The sequence below is a fragment of the Arvicola amphibius genome, chromosome 4 (genome assembly GCF_903992535.2).
Source record: "Arvicola amphibius chromosome 4, mArvAmp1.2, whole genome shotgun sequence".
NCBI lineage: Eukaryota > Metazoa > Chordata > Mammalia > Rodentia > Cricetidae > Arvicola > Arvicola amphibius.
The window spans coordinates 2575310-2595715 of NC_052050.1; the positions used below are offsets into that span (position 1 = coordinate 2575310).

The 20406-nt window shown below is 49.6% G+C and overlaps 1 protein-coding gene across 1 annotated transcript; it reads left to right on the forward strand.

The window, feature by feature from the left end:
* The first annotated feature begins 9554 nt into the window (after nt 1–9554).
* Eif4a3 (eukaryotic translation initiation factor 4A3) lies at nt 9555–20069 on the forward strand. Its single transcript, XM_038325958.1, has 12 exons — nt 9555–9803; nt 11924–11996; nt 13375–13441; nt 14035–14097; nt 14888–15020; nt 15186–15266; nt 15583–15724; nt 15950–16088; nt 16567–16682; nt 19433–19540; nt 19619–19746; nt 19843–20069. Exons 1-12 carry the CDS (start codon nt 9635–9637, stop codon nt 19857–19859), a joined length of 1236 nt encoding a protein of 411 aa, XP_038181886.1. The 5' UTR covers nt 9555–9634; the 3' UTR covers nt 19860–20069.
* The last annotated feature ends 337 nt before the right edge of the window (nt 20070–20406 follow it).

The following is a 20406-nucleotide window of genomic DNA, read 5'->3' on the forward strand; positions in this document are numbered from 1 at the left end:
GGGCCCTCGAAAGTCTAGTTCTATCCCAGGCCTCTGGAGCCCCAAAGCTGGTCCAGGATGACGGTATAAGTGGATTTAACCAAGCAGTCCCTCAAGGCCACTCTGGGTGGCCTACTATTGATCAGCATAGAGTAATTCAAAGAGCTGGAGAACGAGACAATTTGCCAGGCAGGGGGCATGGCTGCAACAGAGAACTTGAGAAGTAGAAGCTAAAGGAATAGGAATTCTAGGCCAGCCTGGGCTACACACCAAGTTTATGTCAACCTGGGTTACACAAAACCCTGTCACAAGACAAAAATGAAAATGAAACACAAAATAAAAAACCCAAATTGGAAATCATTGCTTGGGTCTGGGGTGCAGTTCAGTGGGCGAGCACTCATTGAGCGTGGGTGAGGCCGTTGGTCAGACACACACACACACACACACACACACACACACACACACACACACACACACAGAGTGGATGAGCTGGGTGTGGTCCCAGATGCTTGGGAAGCCCCATGAGCTTGAGCGTTGGAGGCAGCAGAACAAGTCTTGATCTCAGAAAACAAACAGAAAGTGGGGCTGTGTTTATAATTCGGTTAGAGAGTGGTGAGTCCTACTGGGAAAGAAAACCCGCCCCGGATCTGGTACCCTCTCAGGAGCCTGAGCCCAACACTAGAGCAGACTCCTGCGTCCTCCTCCAAGACCTTTCCTTGTCTGCCTTCTCAGACCCTAGGCCTCAGCCTCCTGTTCCATCTGGTAGGAGAAAACTTTCTCCTTCTCTGACACACATACTCTCTCTCACACACACACACAACACACCAAACACACCAAGCACAAGTGTGCACACACACACATACTCAAGCATACACACACACACTCTCTCAGGTGCACATAAACACTCTCTCATGCACACATACACACACCACACCACACACACAAACACACACACATTCTCATGCACACCCCACATGATCTCTCTCACACATACGCAAGCACAAGTGTGCACACACACACACTCAAGTATACATACACATATTCTACTCTCTCTCACATGTACACATACACACACACTCTTTTTCTCACGATCACATACATGCACACACATTCACACATGAGCATGTGTGCACACACTCATATACTCTCTTACACATGAACACAACACAAATACACAGACACGCATACATACCACACACATACACACTTACACATGAGCACAACACAAACACATACACACATACACACCACACACATACATACTCTTACACATGAGCGCAATACAAACACATACACACACATACACACTCTTACACATGAGCGCAACACAAACACATACACACTCTTACACATAAGCACACACACAAACACACACATAAACACCACATTCTACACATACCACACACACAAACCACACACACACACACACACACACACACACACACACCAGTCTGGAGAGAAAGAACAGGTCGCTGTTGGATGTGGTAACCCCCTCCAAGCACAGAAGGGAGGATGGCACTCTGTGTCCTTCTGCTCCAATCCAATCTCTCGGTCCCAGGAGTATCTGTGGGATCCCCCATTTCCACTGATGACAGACCTAACTCACTGTACCCCTGCCTCCAGAGACCTGTTTTCCCCTTCATCCAACCCCAGTAACCCAGGAGGCATGACTATAAATCCTAGATTCCTTTCACCTGTCCAGACCCTATGGCTCTGTGATAGAGCTCAGCAGCCAGAGAATATTCCAGCTCTTTAACCAAGCATAGTGAGACAGGCTATTCCGTTCATTTCCCCACAAACCAGGCACCACCTCCACTCCTGCTGAGGAAGATGATGTCCCCTCTTGCCTCAGAACAGCCGGGGTCCTGTCCTGACCTGTCCATTGTCCTGACCCGTCCACGGTCCCTCTGGGATGCTGACTGGATCTGGTTGGACGGACTTCGCATTAGCCGTTCTTTCCTGTGGCAGCGATGGTCGGAGGCTCAGTCTTAGGCTGGCCTGGACTGAACAGCAACTGGGAGCAGGTTTGACAGGCACGGTCATCTGGGCTCAGCCCTCAGAAGCAGGGCCTTATATACCCAGCTTACATACACACACACACACACACACACACACACACACACACACAGGTGAAGTACCGGCTCATTCCCTCCTCATGCGCCTGATTGGCTGATGTGAGAGTCACCATCGCCTGTTGAGAAATGCCAGGCATCTGGTCCCCCCACCTAAAGCAGTGACCGAGGGTGTGGTGGGGGCCAGGAGAATCCTCCCTCCTCCGTGTGCAGTCAGCCCATCCATCAGTCTCTATTCTTGGAAAGAACCTGGGAAGGTTAAGATGACTGGGGGCCTTCCTGTCCCATGAGCAAATACAGGGACCACACGGTGACCCCAACAGGCCCATCAAGGGTCAACACTTCCGAAGTAGACTTAGGCCATGGCAGAAGCCTCGGGCATCTCTTCCTAGGGTCCGGTAACTTTAGCCATGTGGTATTCCTAGATCTACATCCGTAGTCCTTCTCTACTGCACAGCGGCTCCCAGACCCCACTGCCAGCATTCACACAGCAGGCAGGGACACCCAGTGGGAGCCTTTAGTGGGACCCGAGCGCGCCCTTTGGTGTGCAGGCTCTCGGGTCCATGGTGCCCAGTCTCCAGCTGCTGACGGCACATACCTCCCGCCTTCTCTGGGCGTGCAGGCCTCCTTCCGAGTCCGTGACTCCAGGCTCACTCCCACACCAACCAGCTTTGGCAACTGCTGTTCCTGCTGCCAAGAACTTCCTCCCCTCAGCTCCTTCGGATGCCACCCAAGGCCCAGCTTCCCACAAAAAGGCCCTTCCAGGCCTTTCTATTTTAACCTGTGGACTTCTCATCTGGGCCCTCCCTTCCCCTCGGCCTGTTTCATTTCTCTCTGTTGGACTTGTCCGCCCCATCTATTTTGCAGTCTGGTTTTCTGCCTCCCTCATGGCGTGTGACAATTCTTGTCTTTCTTGTTCTCTGTGCAGCCCCACCCCTAGGACGGTTGCATAAATATTGCCTGAACGAATGAGTACAACTGTGTCAGGCTCCCGGGTTCTGACAGGGTGGAAGGCTGTTCTCGGTCACTTGTCTGGGTTGGGAGAACCCTAGGAATTTTCATCTGGACAGATGAAATCTGGTGTCCCAGGTCACAGGCTAGTCCCTCTGCTGAGGAGAAGGCCACAGCCACTCTGCCAGGGTCACAGGCTCAAGCAGAGTTAAGAGCATCACCACCTCTTGGGCAGGTTGCTGAGCACCCCGGCCCCGGGCCTCTCACATCTCCCCCGAAAATGTCCCTGCCCTGTGGCAGGAAGGCTCATCCCACCAAGGCCCATGCATAGAAACCTCTAGATAGTTCTAGGACATGCAAAGAAATGCTGCAATGCCAAGTGAAGGAGGGAGCCCCCGAGTCTCTGCCCTAAAACACAGAGGCCGGGCGTGATGGTTTGTGCTTGTAGTCCCAGCATTCAGGAGGCTGGGTCAGGAGGAATGCGAGTTCCAGACCAACCTGGGCTGCGGATTGGGGCGGCAGCGGTGGCGGGGGGCTCTCCTGCGTGCACAGAAAGCATGCCAAGCATGGTGGTGCAGCCTACTATCCTGGTCCTCAGGAGACAGAGGCAGGAGGCCTTTCTAAGTTAAAGGCCATTCTCAGCTTCCTACTGAGTTCTAGGCCAGCCAGACTTACACAAAGTCCTGTCTCAAAATGACGGCAGTAATAGTCTGAAAGAAAGGCAAAAAAGAAAACATTTAAAGAAACATAACCACAGATAAAGCAGTATGATCGCAGAATTCTGTCATCTTCTCCACAGCGCCCTCTGCTGCTTAGCCAGCATCCCCGGGATTGCAACAGGGTGTCTGTCACTCCAGGGACAGCAACCCTGGAGGTGGGTGGGGCTAGCTGAGGGCAGCTGGTGCCTTGACTACATGGCCTATAGTGAGTGCTATGATCAGTAAGGACAAGGGACAGAAGCTGGCCCCGGGACAGCCAGAGGGCAACTTGGAGCAACACTGCATTTATCAGTGATGTTCTGGAGGTCAGGGAGGTTCTGGTAGGCCTTGGAATAATGTTAGCACAAGTGGAGATGGAGAAACTGGACAAATGGAAGGTCCTGGAAGAGGAAAGAGTGGACACATCAGGACGTGTAGACCAGTGGGGCAGGCAGAAGAGCATCCAGGCAGAGTTACTCCGAGGACTGGCGTGACATGCACACTGAGAGTCACGCCTCTTCTTGTTCACCGCTCATGGGCAAGAGGATTCCAGGATTCCTTCCAACACATTATAAACAGCTTCCCAACACTCAGCTGGAGGCCTGAGCAGACAGGGTGCAGTGGCACCTGACTCCTTGCCCCCCACTGGGTGCCAACACAGGGAGTGTGCCACGGCAGGGCAGGGCAGGACAGGAAGTCATTGTTTCCACAGAGCAGGCAGAACTGGTCCCTCTCTGCTGTGCCTCTGCACTGCTGCCCGAAGCTCCACGTGGTGCTTGAGAACCGTCCACCCAACCAGCCAGCTCACCTCTACTGATGGGAATTTTCTTCCTTAAAACTGGTGAAATTCACTGGGCATGGTGGCGCACGCCTTTAATCCCAGCACTCAGGAGGCAGAGGCAGACGGATCTCTGTGAGCTCGAGGCCAGCCTGGTCTACAGAGTGACTTTCAGGACAGCCTTGGCTTTTACACAGAGAAACCCTGTTTTGAAAAAACAAAACAAACAAACAAAAACTGGTGAAATTCACAGCACGGGAAATGAGTGGATAAAGGTGGAGGGCTCAGTGGGATTTACAGTGTCTAGATCAGAATTAGATCAGAAAAGTCGGTACTCTGTGTCATGCCACCATGCTTGGCATGCTTTCTGTGCATGCAGGAGAGCCCCCCCCCCCACACCACTGCCGCCCCAATCCACAGCCCAGGTTGGTCTGGAACTCACGTTCCTCCTGACTCAGCCTCCTAAGTGCTGGGACTACAGGCATCACGCCTGGCCTCTGTGTTTTAGAGCAGAGATTCAGGGACTCCCTCCTTCACTTGGCATTGCAGCATTTCTTTGCATGTCCTAGAACTATCTAGAGGTTTCTATGCATGGGCCTTGGTGGGATGAGCCTTCCTGCCACAGGGCAGGGACATTTTCGGGGGAGATGTGAGAAGCCCAGGGCCAGCGTGCTCAGCAACCTGCCCAAGAGGTGGTGATGCTCTTAACTCTGCTTGAACCTGTGACCCTGGCAGAGTGGCTGTGGCCTTCTCCTCAGCAGAGGGACTAGCCTGTGACCCGGGACACCAGATTTCATCTGTCCAGATGAAAATTCCTGAGGTCGGAAGCTAGAGTGATGCCTTAGAGGTTAAGAGCACTGGCTGCTCTTCCAGGGGTCCTGAGTTCAATTCTCAGGAATCACATGGTGGGTCACAATCATCTGCAATGAGATCTGGTGCCCTCTTCTGGCTTGAAGGCATACATGCAGACAGAACACTGTAAGCATAATAATAAATAAATCTTAAAAAAAGAAAGAAAGATTGCCTGGCACAGTGGTGCATGCCTTTAATCCCAGCACTTGGGAGGTAGAGGCAGGTGGATCTCTGTGAGTTCAAGTCCAGCCTGGTCTACAAAGCGAGTTCCAGGATAGGCTCCAAAGCCACAGAGAAACCCTGTCTCAAAAATAAATAAATAAAATGAAGAAAGAAAAGAAAGACAATTCCTAAGCTCCTCCCACCCAGACGGAGGACTGGGAACAGCCTTCCACCGTGATCAGCATCTCCATCAGTGGAAACCAGGGGCCCAAGGAAGCCGCCTTGTGCATCTGGACGACATTCACACGGCTGTTCTGAGCTGGTTCCACATTTCCCTCACCCCTCCACCACAAAGGGAAACCCCGCGCCACAGCTCTTGCTGCACCCCTTACTTATTCCTAGCACAAGGCCCCGGAGTCTCCTTTCTCATGACCCAGAAATCTTTGTAATCCTGACAGCCCCACCTAGCCCTGCCAACTATGGGCTCTGTAAACTTCCACCTAAAATTTCCACGGTGTCAGACAGCTGCCGCCCCCTCTCCTCAGAGCTTCAGCATCTCCCTCGCCTCTCCCTATGCAGCCAAGCCACCTTTCCAGCTCTTGCGTCAGAACTCCTCCCCCCAGCCCTGCCCCATCTGGAAGGGGCTCTGTGGCAGTCACATTCTCGAGACCCTGCTGGATGTGGCCCTTCTCCCTTCCCTCCAGCTCACTCTGCCTATGCTCCTTCTTGCTGTCCCTTCCCTGGCTGTAACTATGAACACCTCAAGTCAGGTAACATTTTCCTCCAGCCACCAAGTAAAAACAGAAACTCAGTAGCTTTTTCTACTTTGTTCTATTTTATTTATAGCATACCATTATCTTATTTGTTTGTGGGTTTCATGGGTCTTGCTTTCTCTGGAATAAACACTCAATGAAGGCAAGTGAGCCCAGTCCAGGACTGGGAATGGCTCCTGTCCTGCTCGGGTGGAGCAGCTTGCTGTACACCTGCACCTCTACTGGGTGGTGGTGGAGGAACCCTAGCAGGAAGCAATCCTTGGGGACAACTCTATGGATTTCCTTTGGTCTAGCATGTTAACCTCTGCAGTGACAATGGCTAAGGATGGGGCTGCCTGAGCTTCCCCCACCCCTGGGCAGGAGGAGACTCCCACCTTATCCTTGACTCCAGGAGCTCAAGGGGGTGCTGATGGGCTCCTGTCCTGTCTCCCCCATTGCTCCCAGAGGCGTTTGCTGTGCTCCCACTCAGCTGGACCATGTCTGTGTTCTGCCTTCTTTCCCTGGGTGTGAGTAGTGAGCAAGCTGGCAACTGTTTACTTATGGTAAGGAAACGGGGAAGCTAAGTAGATATACCCCTGCCCTCCTTAAATTAAGCACATCCCCCAAACACAGTGGGCAGGCAATGTGGAGCTAATGAGAATGTGCACTAAGGGCAAGAGTGACCGGCCTGACCATCTTTGTCATCTGGAAGCTTCTTCCCTTGAGAGGCCAAGGTGCCCAGGGCTCCAGAGTGCAGGATAAAGCCACTGTAATAGAAACTCTGAGCTTGGCCAGTCTCTCCCTTGCTGTAAATGTAGACTGAGCATAGTTTTCCCAGCAGTAACATAGGTGAGACATTTGCCAGCACCCTCTGCTTGTAATGGTGGTTGAGATTTATAAGAATCACATTAATCCCTCAGCTTAAACACTGAAATCATAGACTGTCAAGTAGGGCTGTCAGTTATTTTTTTAATTAACTAAGCAATTTATTATTTGCGTGTGCATGCCAGTGTGTGTGTGTGTGTGTGTGTGTGTGTGTACATGCATGCAGGTGCTTTCGGAGGCCAGAAGAGGGCTTTGGGTCCCCTAGAACTGGCTGTGAGCTGCCTGACACGGGTGCTGAGAACTGAACCTGGCTCCTCTGCAAGAGCAGCCAGTGCTCTTAACCACTGAGCCATCTCTTCAGCCCTTACTTAGTAGTTTATTTTTATAAAGACAGTCTCTTCACATAGTCCACTCTGACCTCAAACTCTGGATGCTCCTGCCTGCACCACTCAAATGTTGGGGTCATAAGTACAAGCGACTACCCTAGACTAAAGCATTGCTTTTAAGTAGGTAGGTACATATAAAATACAATGTAACCATGTTGATCAGATACAATAACAAGGCAAGTGACAAAGGCATGCTTGACCAGATTGTAGATGCCTATAACTGTTAAAAACAAAATGAGGGTCTTCAAATTGTTTGGGTACTATAAGAAACTATAAAGCAGGCTGAGAAGCTGGCCCATGGGCTAAGAGAGCTTGCTATGCAAGCCTGACGACCTGGGTTTGATCCTAGAACCCAGATAAAGGTAAAAGGAAAGAAAAACTGTACAAAGTTGTCCCCTGACCTCCATGCCGCCTACAATGTGGTATGGGCATCCCACTTACATACATGAAAACACATAAACACACACACAGTAAATTTTTTAAAAAGATATATGAGCAGAGTGGCCCAATAAGAATACAATAATTTTTTTCTAGTCGTTACATTTGATGAAGTAAAAGAAACGGGTGAGGTTAAACAGCTTCTTAAACAGTATCCCTAAGCTATTTTTAGACTCATTTCAACAGGCAGTATGAAATGGAACTTTACAATCTTCTCTTACAATGTCATTAAAATTCATGTGTATTTTACATCAGAGATTGCACAACAACCCTAGAGTCAGGCTTGCAAAATGGCATGAGAGCACGGAATAAACCTGTGTGGAGTGAGGAGACAGGAAAACACGAGCTCACATTTTACTTGGTCTCAGAAGGGGGGCCAGCTCTGTCTTTAATGTTCTGATATGATAATCTTACACATATCATATCGGTTATCTGGTGTACACAAATCCTGATACCAGAGCAGGAGCCAAGCTCTCAAGAGAAGGTGGCAATAACTTGTTTTAACGTGGATATATTGTGACTCACAACTTCTCCAGACTAAATTCACCTAGATAAAATGAGTTCCTTTTAATAGTAGCTTTTAAAGACGTGTGTGTGTGTGTGTGTGTGTGTGTATGTTTAAGTGTACATGAGAGTGGACCTCACCTAGGCCAGGATTGTTTCCCCAGAAGCTGGAGACGCAAGCAGGTATGAGTGCTGGAAAGAACTCTGGGCTCTCTGGAAAAGGAGCAACTGCTCTTAACAGTTTTACCATCTTTCTTCAAAAGCAGTAAAAAAGAAGCCAAGCGCAAATGTTCCCTAGGGCTAGAGCTATGGAGAGCTATGGCTCAAACACGGACAGATCCTGGGATCCACCCTCAAAAACAAACAAAACAGACGTGCCCGGTTGCAAACCAGGACCCTCCAGAGTGCTGGACGTCACGAAGCCGGGTCAGAGGCACTGAAGAACTCTCCGATGGGATGGCAGCTTAAGCGATTCCTGCTCTCCCAGGCAAAAACAGCTGTGCGGTCTGAACCCACCTATCTTTTCCCACATCACTCGCAAGGCGGCAAAAGACAGATTCAGGGCATCTCGGCGCGCTGGGGTTGCCATGGCAACACAGGAGGGGGTGGTGGCGGTGGTGGTAGTGGTTGTGCCTTCTTTTTTTACCCCGTGCCCTCAGGGACACCGTAGTGTCCCTCTGTGTAACACCCGATTCTGTTACCCCCCCTTGGGGGAAATCTTATATACCCCATACCCCACTCCTGCCCAAGGAATTCCACCCAGGCAGGTGGGAAATTACCATACCAACAATAGACTCAACAATGCCCTACAGCAAATCACCAGGCGGAGGGAGCACAGGAACAAACAGAACGCTTAGTCATCTGACCAGAAACTGTCCTCAAGATGAGCCCCAGGAACAAGGGCAGACCCGGGCCCTACACCTCTGCACCTCCCCGGGTCCCCATGTCGCTATCCCGTGAAAGCAGGAGAAAATCAAAAAGCCCTGTTTGCATGCACCCCGCGAGAGTAAGCGGTGCCATGCATAGTAGCGAATCAAGCCCCGCCTCTCGCCAAATATCGCGAGAATAGGAGCGGCTCCTGAGGCGGCCCCTCGCTCTCCACTTCCGCCCGGCGAGGCTCTTCCACGGCGGCGCTGTGGTGGCGTCACTTCCTCCAGACCGGGCCGGCAGCGCGAGCCCTGCTTCCGGTTCCCGCCGCTGCCGCTCGAGCTCCTCTCCTCTCCGTGTACTCGGAGTCATGGCGGCCACGGCCACGATGGCGACGTCGGGCTCTGCGCGGAAGCGGCTGCTCAAAGAGGAGGACATGACCAAAGTGGAATTCGAGACCAGCGAGGAGGTGGACGTGACCCCCACGTTCGACACCATGGGCTTGCGGGAGGACCTACTGCGCGGCATCTACGCCTACGGTGGGTCGCGGGCCTGGCGGCGCGGGGAGGCCGGGGGCGGGGAGGCTGCGCCGGGCGGAGAGTGTGCGAGCCCGCGGCTCCGGGGCCCAGGGCCGGCTTCTCCCCGTCGCTGCAGTAGCGGGTGACCGTGTGGGACCCTGTGAGCGCCCCGAGGCTCTGATGGGAGGGTGGGGACTGCGGATCCGCTAGGTCCGTGCCTCGCAGAGTTTGTAAACCCTGTTAGGGAAGCGGAAAGTGCGAAGCTGAGGTGCTTCAAGCGGTGGGAGTTGGTGGGGTAAAGCGACGCGAGCTACCGGTAGAGGGATAGATTGGTAGGGGCAGTTAAGAGGGAGCTCCCGGAGGCGCACAGGGTCCCCAAGGGCGGCGAAGACAGCTGGTCTTGGCCCCTTTGCGCCAGGAACAGAAGGAAACCTCTTGTCATGAGATGATTCTTTCCTAAATACAGCGGGAAGCCACCGCAGTCTAGAGCAAAAGCGCTAGGGTCGGGCTTACAGTTTGAAAGTTTCTTTTGGTGTCTGGATTTGGAGTGGAGCGAGTTAGTGGAGGCGGGATGAGGTCCGGACCTGGGAAGAGCTGTGCGCTAAGTTCTGCAGGTGGTAGATGAGTGCAATCCTGGCTTTCAAGTGATGTCGCTGGTATCTGCTTAGGTAGGAGCATTTGAAAGAGGCTGAGCGCTGTCCTTTTTCCTAGTTTTTAAAAGTTTTTTGTTTTGTTTTTCGAGACAGGGTTTCTCTGTAGCTTTTGGAGCCTGTCCTGGAACTAGCTCTTGTAGACCAGGCTGACCTAAAACTCACAGAGATCCACCTGCCTCTGCCTCCCGAGTGCTGGAAGCTGGGTTTTTAGTTGATTCCAGATATAGTCAAATTGATCACCAAGAATAACCATCACAAGTTCTTTGCTGAGCTGTGAATTTGTGCTAGCTGTATCTTTTAAAAGTATAAAAATGAAGTACAGCTTTTCTGTGTAAGTTCTGTGTTTACTTGGAAAACATTTTTATCTTTTCTTTTTTGGTGTTTTTTTTTTTTTTTTTTGTTTTTGTTTTTGTTTTTCGAGACAGGGTTTCCCTGTAGTTTCTAGAGCCTGTCCTGGAACTAGCTCTTGTAGACCAGGCTGGCCTCGAACTCACAGAGATCCGCCTGCCTCTGCCTCCCGAGTGCTGGGATTAAAGGCGTGCGCCACCACCGCCCGGCTTTTTTGGTGTTTTTTTGTTTTGTTTTGGCCGTGGGGGGGGGATTTCGCGACAGGGTTTCTCTGTGTAGCCCTGGCTGTCCTGGAACTTACTTTGTACACCAGGCTGGTCTCTGCCTGCCTCTGCCTTCTGAGTGCTGGAAAAGGCATGCGCCACCACAGCCTGACTGTCTCTTTTTTTTCGTTTTGTTTTGTTTTGAGCTATGTCTCTACATGGCTCTGGCTGTCCTGGAACTGACTGTAGAAAGTTGGCCTGGAATTCACAGATCCTCCTGCCTCTGCCTCCTGAGTACTGGGATTAAGGAAGTGCATGACCATCCCCAGTCTATCTAGGGTGGTGCCTAGATAATGGGGCTATATCCAGGTGAGAGAGCAGTGTGGGTATTCCCACATCATGCCTGTGCAGGTCCAGTGCCCTGAGATGACAAGCAGCAAGTGGGTTTGAGTGCTTGCTGGTAGGAAGGGCAGCAACTACAGTGCTTCTGCATTTATGGTTTTGGTTTTTTTTTTATTATTTTATTTAGTTAGTTGGTTCTTTTTTAAGACAGGGTTTCTCTGTAGCCCTAGCTGTCCTGGAACTCGCTCTGTAGACCAGGCTGGTCTTGAACCCACAGAGATCTGCCTGCCTCTGCCTCCCGAGTGCTGGGATTAAAGGTGTGTGCTATCGTGATTTATGGTTTTATTGTAAAGAGGGTTTCATGTGTTTTAGGCTGGCCTTGAACTCCTGATGCTCCTGCCTCTACCTTCCAAGTGTTGGTATTGTAGATACTGTCTTCATAGGTATCTCCCAGGCTAGTCTGTAAAGATGTGGGTTGTTCTGGGAGCCTGGAGTTGGCAGTAAGAATCAGATATGTGTGTCCCGGGAGCTTGTGCTGTGTGGCATTGGCGCTGTCACAGTATGGGAACTAAGTCTTTCCCCTTTGTGTTCACAGGTTTTGAGAAGCCTTCAGCAATCCAGCAACGTGCTATCAAGCAGATAATTAAGGGGAGAGATGTCATAGCACAGTAAGTGTGGGTGCTGAGAGCCAGCTGGTGTTGATGGAGAGAGGGTCCCTGTGTTCCGGCTGCCCAGCTAGCTTACACCCGAAATAATCACACAGAAACTGTATTAATTAAAACACTGCTTGGCCGTTAGCTCTAGCCTTCTATTGGCTAACTCTCACATCTGGATTTAACCCATTTCTACTAGTCTGTGTTCACCAAGAGGTCGTGGCTTACTGGGAAAGATTTAGCATGTCTGACCTGGCGTCTTAATGGCGGCTCTCTCTCTGTTTTCTTCCTCCCAGAATTCAGTTCTGTCTCCCTTCCTACCTAAGTTCTGCCCTATAACCAGGCCCAAAGCAGTTTCTTATTAACCAATGAAAGCAACACAAATACGGAAGGACCTCCTACACCAAACTGGGATCAGTGACACGAGGGAGGACCAGTCTGCTTCGGCATCTCTGCACTCCGTGCAAACCCACCTCCAGCTCAGCATTTACTCTTTTTTCTCATCTAGAAAAGGGTTCCGCTGGGCAATGGTGGCGCACACCTTTAATCCCAGCACTGGGAGGCAGAAACAGGCGGATCTCTGTGAGTTCAAGGCCAGCCTGGTCTACAGAGCGAGGTCCAGCCAGAGCTGTTATACAGAGAAACATTGTCTCGAAAAGCCAGACAAGAAAAAAGATTCCATTTAAGTCAAATTGCTGTCATGTGTATTTTGGGGAGGAGCTTGGTGTTGTGGGTCATATCCAGGTCATTGTACACAGCATACAACAGGTCCACTACCGACGTATATCCGAAGCCCTGAGTGTAGATTTATGTAAGATACTCTTTTAATAGCTTTATTTTTTATTTCCTTCCCCTCCACACGCGGGGTACTGAATCCAGGGCCTTCTTTATTACTGAACTATACTCTAAATTGTTATTTGCCTTTTTTAAGTTATACTCCAAAATGTTAGGTGCCGTTTGCACTAAAGGAAGAGACCTTTTCTGTCCCTCTGAAGTTCTTCCGTCCCCGGTGCACAGGCCATGTCACTGTTCCCAGCTGTAGCAGTTTACTGCACCTCTGAGGCTGTGCTGGCTGCTCAGTTCCCAAGTTTGCCTCTTAGTACCCACAATGACACAGATGGCCGGCTGTCTGTGACTCCAGCGTCGGGATCCAGCACCCTCACCCGTGTGGCATTCAGTCACACAGAAATATAAATAAAAATTAAAAGTTGTGTCCTTGTACTTGGGTCTTATCTTTGTAGTTGCTTTGCTGAGGTTAAAGGTGGGGACATCTAGAAAGAAGCTGACCCGGTGCGCAGCCAGGGCTTTGGAACACTGCTGAGGAGAGGTCGCCAGAGCAAGGGCAGGGTCATTGGTGTCCTCTTCCTCTGACAACTGCTCTTGTGCCACACAGGTCTCAGTCTGGCACCGGCAAGACAGCCACCTTCAGCATTTCAGTCCTCCAGTGTTTGGATATCCAGGTGAGCTGCCACTCGCAGAAGACTCTCCCTAATCCCAGGAGATGTCTCTGCTCTGCCAATGCTGTATGTACAGAATGCTGTTTTTAGGTAGGGTGTGGTTGTATATCTTTAATCCCAGCAGATAGGAGGAGCTCTGAGTTTAAGGCCAGCTCTTCATAGCAAATTTCAGGCCAGCCAAGGTTACAAAGTAAGATCCTAACTCAAAAATTTAAAAAAAAAAAAAAAAAATAGAAGACATTCTGATGTGCATAGGAGAGCCCTGGTGTGTGGATCTCTTGCTGGACTTTGCAATTTAGTGTCTCCTCAGACCTGTTAGGAAAGAGCAGCAAAGCTAGTGGGAGCTGGTATCCTTAGCCTGAGTGCTTGTTAGCAAGGAGTATGAACAATACTGAGACCGGAGATTGCAGTTCAGTGTGATAAACTGGACTTGAACAAAAACCAGGTTCTTGCTCATACGCAGAATCTAGAGTTTCTATTTAAAAAGGTGGGCATGAAAGCGGAGTGGGGACTGTTTGTAAGAGACCGGAGGGGAGGGTCAGGAGAACCCACTCTTCTGTCGATCGGTCTCATGGTTTTCTTCTTTTATTCACCAGGTTCGAGAAACCCAGGCTTTGATCTTGGCTCCAACAAGAGAGTTAGCTGTACAGATTCAGAAGGTGAAGCATTAAAGACGGTGGTGTCGGGCTGGGAGAGGGCTGTCCTGGCGTGTGCACGGCCACATAGCAGAAAGATTAGTGCTGTGTTTGCAGGTGTCTGAGAACGGACTGTTGGCCTGACGCTTGTTTTTTCTTCCCGCGTTTGCCTGGGGCCAGCAGGGCGGCACAGTGGGTGAAGGAGCCTGCTGCTCACGCCTGAGTTTGACCCCCAGAATCCATGTTGCCCTCCAACCTGCATACTATTTGATAATAGTGCTTTCCTTCTTCCTTGTTGGTTTTCACGGCACCAAAAGATGGAACCCAGAGTTCTGTGCTTGCTAGGCAGCCTACAATTCTTTGTATGGTGAATGGATCTGGTCGTTTTTATCATTGCTTCTACTCGTTTGATGTATTTGTGATCTTAGACATGGTCTGGAAATGTACCGTGGATGTGGTGAACTCACCCATAATCATAAGGCCCTGGAGCCAGTCCCCAGCACTAGTGTGGGGAGACAGTTTTTCCACGGGAAAATGAATTCCATTTTAATCAAATGATGATTTTTTTTTTATCTTGAAGGGGTATATATTGCAATGTTAGTATGATGGGATTATGAACTGTAACATTTCCTGCATTTGATGTACATCACTTCAGTAATAAAAAAACCATCAAAATGAATCTCCTTTTGGCAGAGAAGAGATCTTGTAGTTTTATCATCGTGACTAAATTATAGTTGGTTGTTTCAAATTAGTGGGAATGACAGTTTAGATGTATCTGACCTTGTGCCTTGCGTGTAAACCTGTTTTTCTTCAGGGTCTGCTGGCTCTGGGGGACTACATGAATGTACAGTGCCACGCCTGCATTGGGGGCACCAATGTTGGGGAGGACATCCGGAAGCTGGACTATGGGCAACATGTTGTGGCAGGCACCCCGGGACGTGTCTTTGGTGAGCAACTCTGTTGAGAACTGGGCTGTGGGTGGGATCTGTGCAGTGTGCTCAAGGTCATGGCGGTTCATTTGCATGTGCCCGGTGGTGTGTGCAGGGAGAGATCAGTGCAAATAGCTCCTTTCTTAGAGCCAAGTGTGATTCTTTGAAAATCTAATTACACAGATATGATTCGCCGTAGAAGTTTAAGGACACGGGCTATCAAGATGTTGGTTTTGGATGAAGCTGATGAAATGTTGAACAAAGGTAAGGGGCCAGAGTTTTCTACTGACATATTGTCAGGTCTTATGTTTTCACAGCGAGGTCTCTATCTCCTAGAGATGTGCAGTCCTTGCTTTCTGGAGCAGCAGTGTGTCTTGGGAGGTTTGGGACCTGAAACTCCTGTTGTAATGTTTTCATGGTTAAATCTTCATCTCCTCTTGACTGCACACTGCCTCCTTCAGCACACATTACCGTGTGGCTTTGAGGTGCATCTTATTGGTCAAGGTTAGGGTGTTTGCCTTTGAACTTGCTCTCACCAGTGACAGCCTTAAAGCCATAGCTGAGGTCATCTTTGTCCCAGGTTTCAAGGAGCAGATCTACGATGTGTACAGGTACCTGCCGCCAGCCACACAGGTGGTTCTCATCAGTGCCACATTGCCTCATGAGATCCTGGAGATGACCAACAAGTTTATGACCGACCCCATCCGCATCTTGGTGAAGCGGTAAGGATGCATGCCCTCATTCCCTTTTCCATTTCTAAGTCCGAGCTCAGTGGGTGTTCTCTATTCTGAGAAATGATATCCAAGGTTGTGGAAACTGGGAAAGGTTCAGGCAAGTTCAGGATCCAGCCCTTTGTGGTAGGGGAGATGAGGTCTGGGTGCTCTTAGGTGGCCTTGTCCCTCAGGACCTGGTTTGAAGACTAACGTGAGCATTTATCTGTTCGCCAGTGATGAATTGACTCTGGAAGGCATCAAGCAGTTCTTCGTGGCGGTGGAAAGAGAGGAGTGGAAGTTCGACACTCTGTGTGACCTTTACGACACGCTGACCATCACCCAAGCTGTCATCTTTTGCAACACCAAGAGGAAGGTGTGCCACCTCACTCTGTAGGGACCGTAGGTGGACCTGCCAAAGGCAGGCAGGGTGTGGCTGGGCTCTGGGGTCCTGTGCTGATGTGGCTGGCTATAGACAGTATGATAAGACAGAAACCGTGTGACTAGGCCCAGTGCGAGGGCTGCTGGGGAAGCTGAGGCAGGAAAATTTCTGGAGTCCAGGAACCATAACAAGACCCATCTTTTAAGGTGTAAAAATAGGTACTGACATTGTGTTTTTCTGTAATACTTTTCATGTCTTTGGTTTAAGCTCAGGTTTAGGCCCAGTAGGTTGAAGCGATGGCCTGTGGGTAGTCCGTGGAAGTGATCCCCTAAAAAATTCTCAGGCGTGCCCATCCCTGCAGGGGGTGGGTGAGCTCCCTGTGCAGCTGTTTGCGAGAGTCTGCTGCTGAGGGCTGCCATTTTATAGGTGGATCTCGGCTGGGTGAATGAGCACATTCTTGATCTGATTGTAGGTTGACTGGCTGACAGAGAAGATGAGAGAAGCCAACTTCACTGTGTCATCCATGCATGGGGACATGCCCCAGAAGGAGCGCGAGTCCATCATGAAGGAGTTCCGCTCAGGTGCCAGGTAGGCCTTTGGCAGCTTTGGCTCCTGTGGAAGGACAGATGGGGCTTTCATGTCGTTTCCCACCCCATGTGTGGGAAATGATCGAGCTCTCTGAGTGGACGCTGTCCTGTGGGGGCTGTTGGCTTGGTGTTGGACTGGCGGGAACCCTTGCGTTGTCCTCTGTTTGTCTGGTGACCAGGTGTTGGGTCCGTCAGAGCCCAGAGGGCAGACCTGTGAGTGAGTTTGTGCCTTTGATTCTGCTTTGTGATCCTTTGGGTCCTGTCTGCGGCTCTGTGTGTCCTCGAGGAGGATGTTCCAGCTAGACTCGAGCTGCTGATAGCCCTCAGCGTGTCAGCAGCCTTCCCTCTGGCATTCAGTTTTCTCTGTCATCCTTTGTGTTCTTTTTTATTACTGTTTATGTCCCTGTGTGTGTAGGCTAGCATGTGTTGTTAAAGTGTATACAAAGTCAGGAACTAATTTGTGGAAGTCAGTATTCTCTTTCCACCATGACGGTTCCAGGGATTGAACGCAGGTGGTTGGGTTTGGCAGCAAGTTCCTTTACTAACTAAATGAATTACTGAGCAATCTCACTGACCTGTCTCCTGGATGCATTGACATCTGTCCTCGGCTTGTATAGGGATGTACAAGTCCCCCTTTGGGATCCTGAAGCCTGTGCTGGCCTTCCCCTCAGCATTTCTGGAGTGGACCTTTTATCTTGTTTTTGTATTTCTTGTTTCTTTGAAACAAGATGGGGTTGGGTTTGGTTTGTCACTAGTGTGACAATTGTTACCTCCCCTCTCTGGCGTTGGTTTTTGTTTGGTTTTCAGATTTTGCGACAGGCTCTGTGTTTGACAGAGGTTTTCTGTCCTGCCCGGTCCCGCAGCTGTTCTATCCCAAAGAAACACACAGAGGTCTTAACATTAATCATAAACTGGTCGGCCTATTAGCTCAGGCTTCTTATAAACTCTTTCTTACATCTTAAATTAGCCCATACTTCTTGCCTGTGTTAGCCATGTGGCTTGGTACGTTTATCAGTGAGGTGTTCTCATCTTGCTTCCTCTGCATCTGGGTGACAACTGTAGACTGAGCTTTCCTGTTCTCAAAATTCTCCTGTTCTTGTCACCCCTCCTATACTTCCTGCCTGGCTACTGGCCAGTCAGCGTTTTATTAAAACAATACAATCTGAATTGTATTGTCTTAATAAACAATAAAGGGTACAAGACCATTGTCCCACAGCAGCTGTCTGTGCAGTTCAGGCTGGCATTGAACTTGTGACCCCTGCCTTCACTTCTTCAGCCAGTCACTGTTTGAAGTTGGCCATTTAGAGTAGACTCACCTAAATTAATCAGCTTGTAAGTGAATTTTCCCTCTTGTTCCTTTTTTATTTTTTAATTTTTTTGGACTTACTTTTCTTTCTCTTTGAAGATTATATTTTTTTCTTTTCTTTTTTTTTTTAATTTTTTATTTAGTAGCTACCCTGGAGATGATACCATACATTTGTTTGTTTGCTTGTGGGTTTTTTGTTGTTATTTTTTGAGACAGGGTTTCTCTGTGTAACAGTCCTGACTGTCCTGAAACTAGTTCTGTATACCAGGCTGGCTTCGAACATGCAGACATCCACCTGCCTCCTGCTTCCCAAGTGCTGGGATTAAAGGTGTGCACTATCACTGCCCGATTACCATCTCTATTCTTAATATCTGTTATTGATAGCTACTTTCCCTGTCTTTCCAGACAGCACAACGATCTGGATTTGTTTAGCCCCCAGCCTAGGATTCATGCATGTTAAAACATAATGTGCTTGTATGTACATGTGTGCACACACACAACACATGTAATTCTGTGTTTTTAGCGCTGAGAGATTAATGTACCTTTTAATGCACAGTGGCATTTTGCTTTATAGATTTTTTTGTGTTTGTTTGTTTGTTTGTTTTTTCAAGACAGGGTTTCTCTGTAGCTTTTTGGACCCTGTTCTGGAACTCACTGTAGACTAAGCTAGAGCCTCTGCCTCCCGAGTGCCTGGTAGGATAGAATTTATTTAGATTTAGACGTATTCTGAACTTCATCTGGTGTGTGTCCAAGTCAGTTTGGTCCAAATGTGAGAGTCCAGCTGCAGTCTGTCTGAAGCGTCTCCCTCACCTTATCCTCTGGAGAGCTATAGGAGGTGCTGCTGAGCTGGGACCCACAGAGACGGACGTTCCTTTCCGTGTCCTGTTGTCATCTGCAGACTGTGTAGTCTCTGGCCTTTCCCCTCCTCCTGGCTCAGTGCTGCAGCTCAAGGCAGTGAAGCCACATCCACTTGCCCTGGAGCTTTCCCTTAACGTGCAGTGGAAACGGGAGTCCATCTTCTTTCTAGTAACCCTGTCAGTAGGTGAGGATCAGTGGGTTCTTATTAACAGTCTGTTAGATGGGCGCTGCCTCAGTAATGTGGTCTTTATGTAAGTGTTTGTGTTCTTGCACACCTATCACGTTGGTTAGGATCAAATGTGTTTCAAGTGCACTAGCATGTATGCCTGGCCTCTTGGGGGCAGGTGGCACCACTTGGGCAGAGTAGCCGCTGTAGTATGAGAATGGTATGGGTTGACTTTAAGATTTAAAAATGTCATCAGTAGGTTCCTGTTTATAATAGGGTTTTTGCTAAGTAAAAGTCATGTTTTCCTGGAGGGACTGCACCCACGTTTTAAGTAATTGTAGCAGGTTTTCCGGTGACCTGTGGGTGATGTGATTGCACAGAGGCCACTCTGCTCTCACCTTTCTGACTTTTCTTTGTGCAGCCGAGTGCTCATTTCTACAGATGTCTGGGCTCGCGGCCTGGATGTCCCTCAGGTGTCCCTCATCATTAACTACGACCTGCCCAACAACAGAGAACTGTACATTCACAGGTGTGTGCTCCTTCCTTTGCTCAAGACTGTTGACCTTCATCCGTGTGGCTGTTTACTAACACCTGTTTTATTCTAAAGAATCGGGAGATCGGGGCGGTACGGCCGCAAAGGTGTGGCCATCAATTTTGTGAAGAATGATGACATCCGCATCCTCAGGGACATAGAACAGTACTACTCCACCCAGATAGACGAGATGCCCATGAATGGCAAGTTGCTGGTTCTTCTGGGGGCTCTGGGAGGGGCTTTCTTACTAGGAATCTGGAGGTGACGGGTGGCATTGTTAACGTACCTTTCTTTTTCAGTGGCTGACCTGATCTGAAGCTGGTGCTCGTGCATCAAGGGCCTGGATATGGCGCCTATTGTGAGCTCCTCCTCGGAAACGGGAAGCCTCTGTTTAATGGGGTTTAAATGAACTGTCTTCTCACAGCCCCTCAGGAAGACCCTTGGGCGCTGCCATCTTTTCTAACCCACATGTAAATAATCCAATGCTTTGAGCCTTTTACATTAAACATGGAAATTTTCCCATGAACTTGAGTGTAGATTTCTTGTGGTGTCACCAGCTTTCCTGGTCTGGCCATTTAAGAGTCAGATGAGAAAACCCATAGTAGAGGTGAAAGGAAGTAGTGACTTGAGATTTGCAAACGTCTCTTTAAGAAGGTAGCAGAGGATCTGTGGCACGGACTTGTGAGGTGGGCCTCTTCAGATGGCACCAGCATGGAAGAGTGGAGCCCAGGCTGGGAGGCACGTGTGCGCAACCTCTTGGAGCTCGTGGTTAAGTTGTGGATGCTAGAGTAGTCACATGACCCGGTGAGCCGGTCCCCGGCTAACAGCACCAAGACCACAGCAGCCTTGGAGCCTTGAAGATG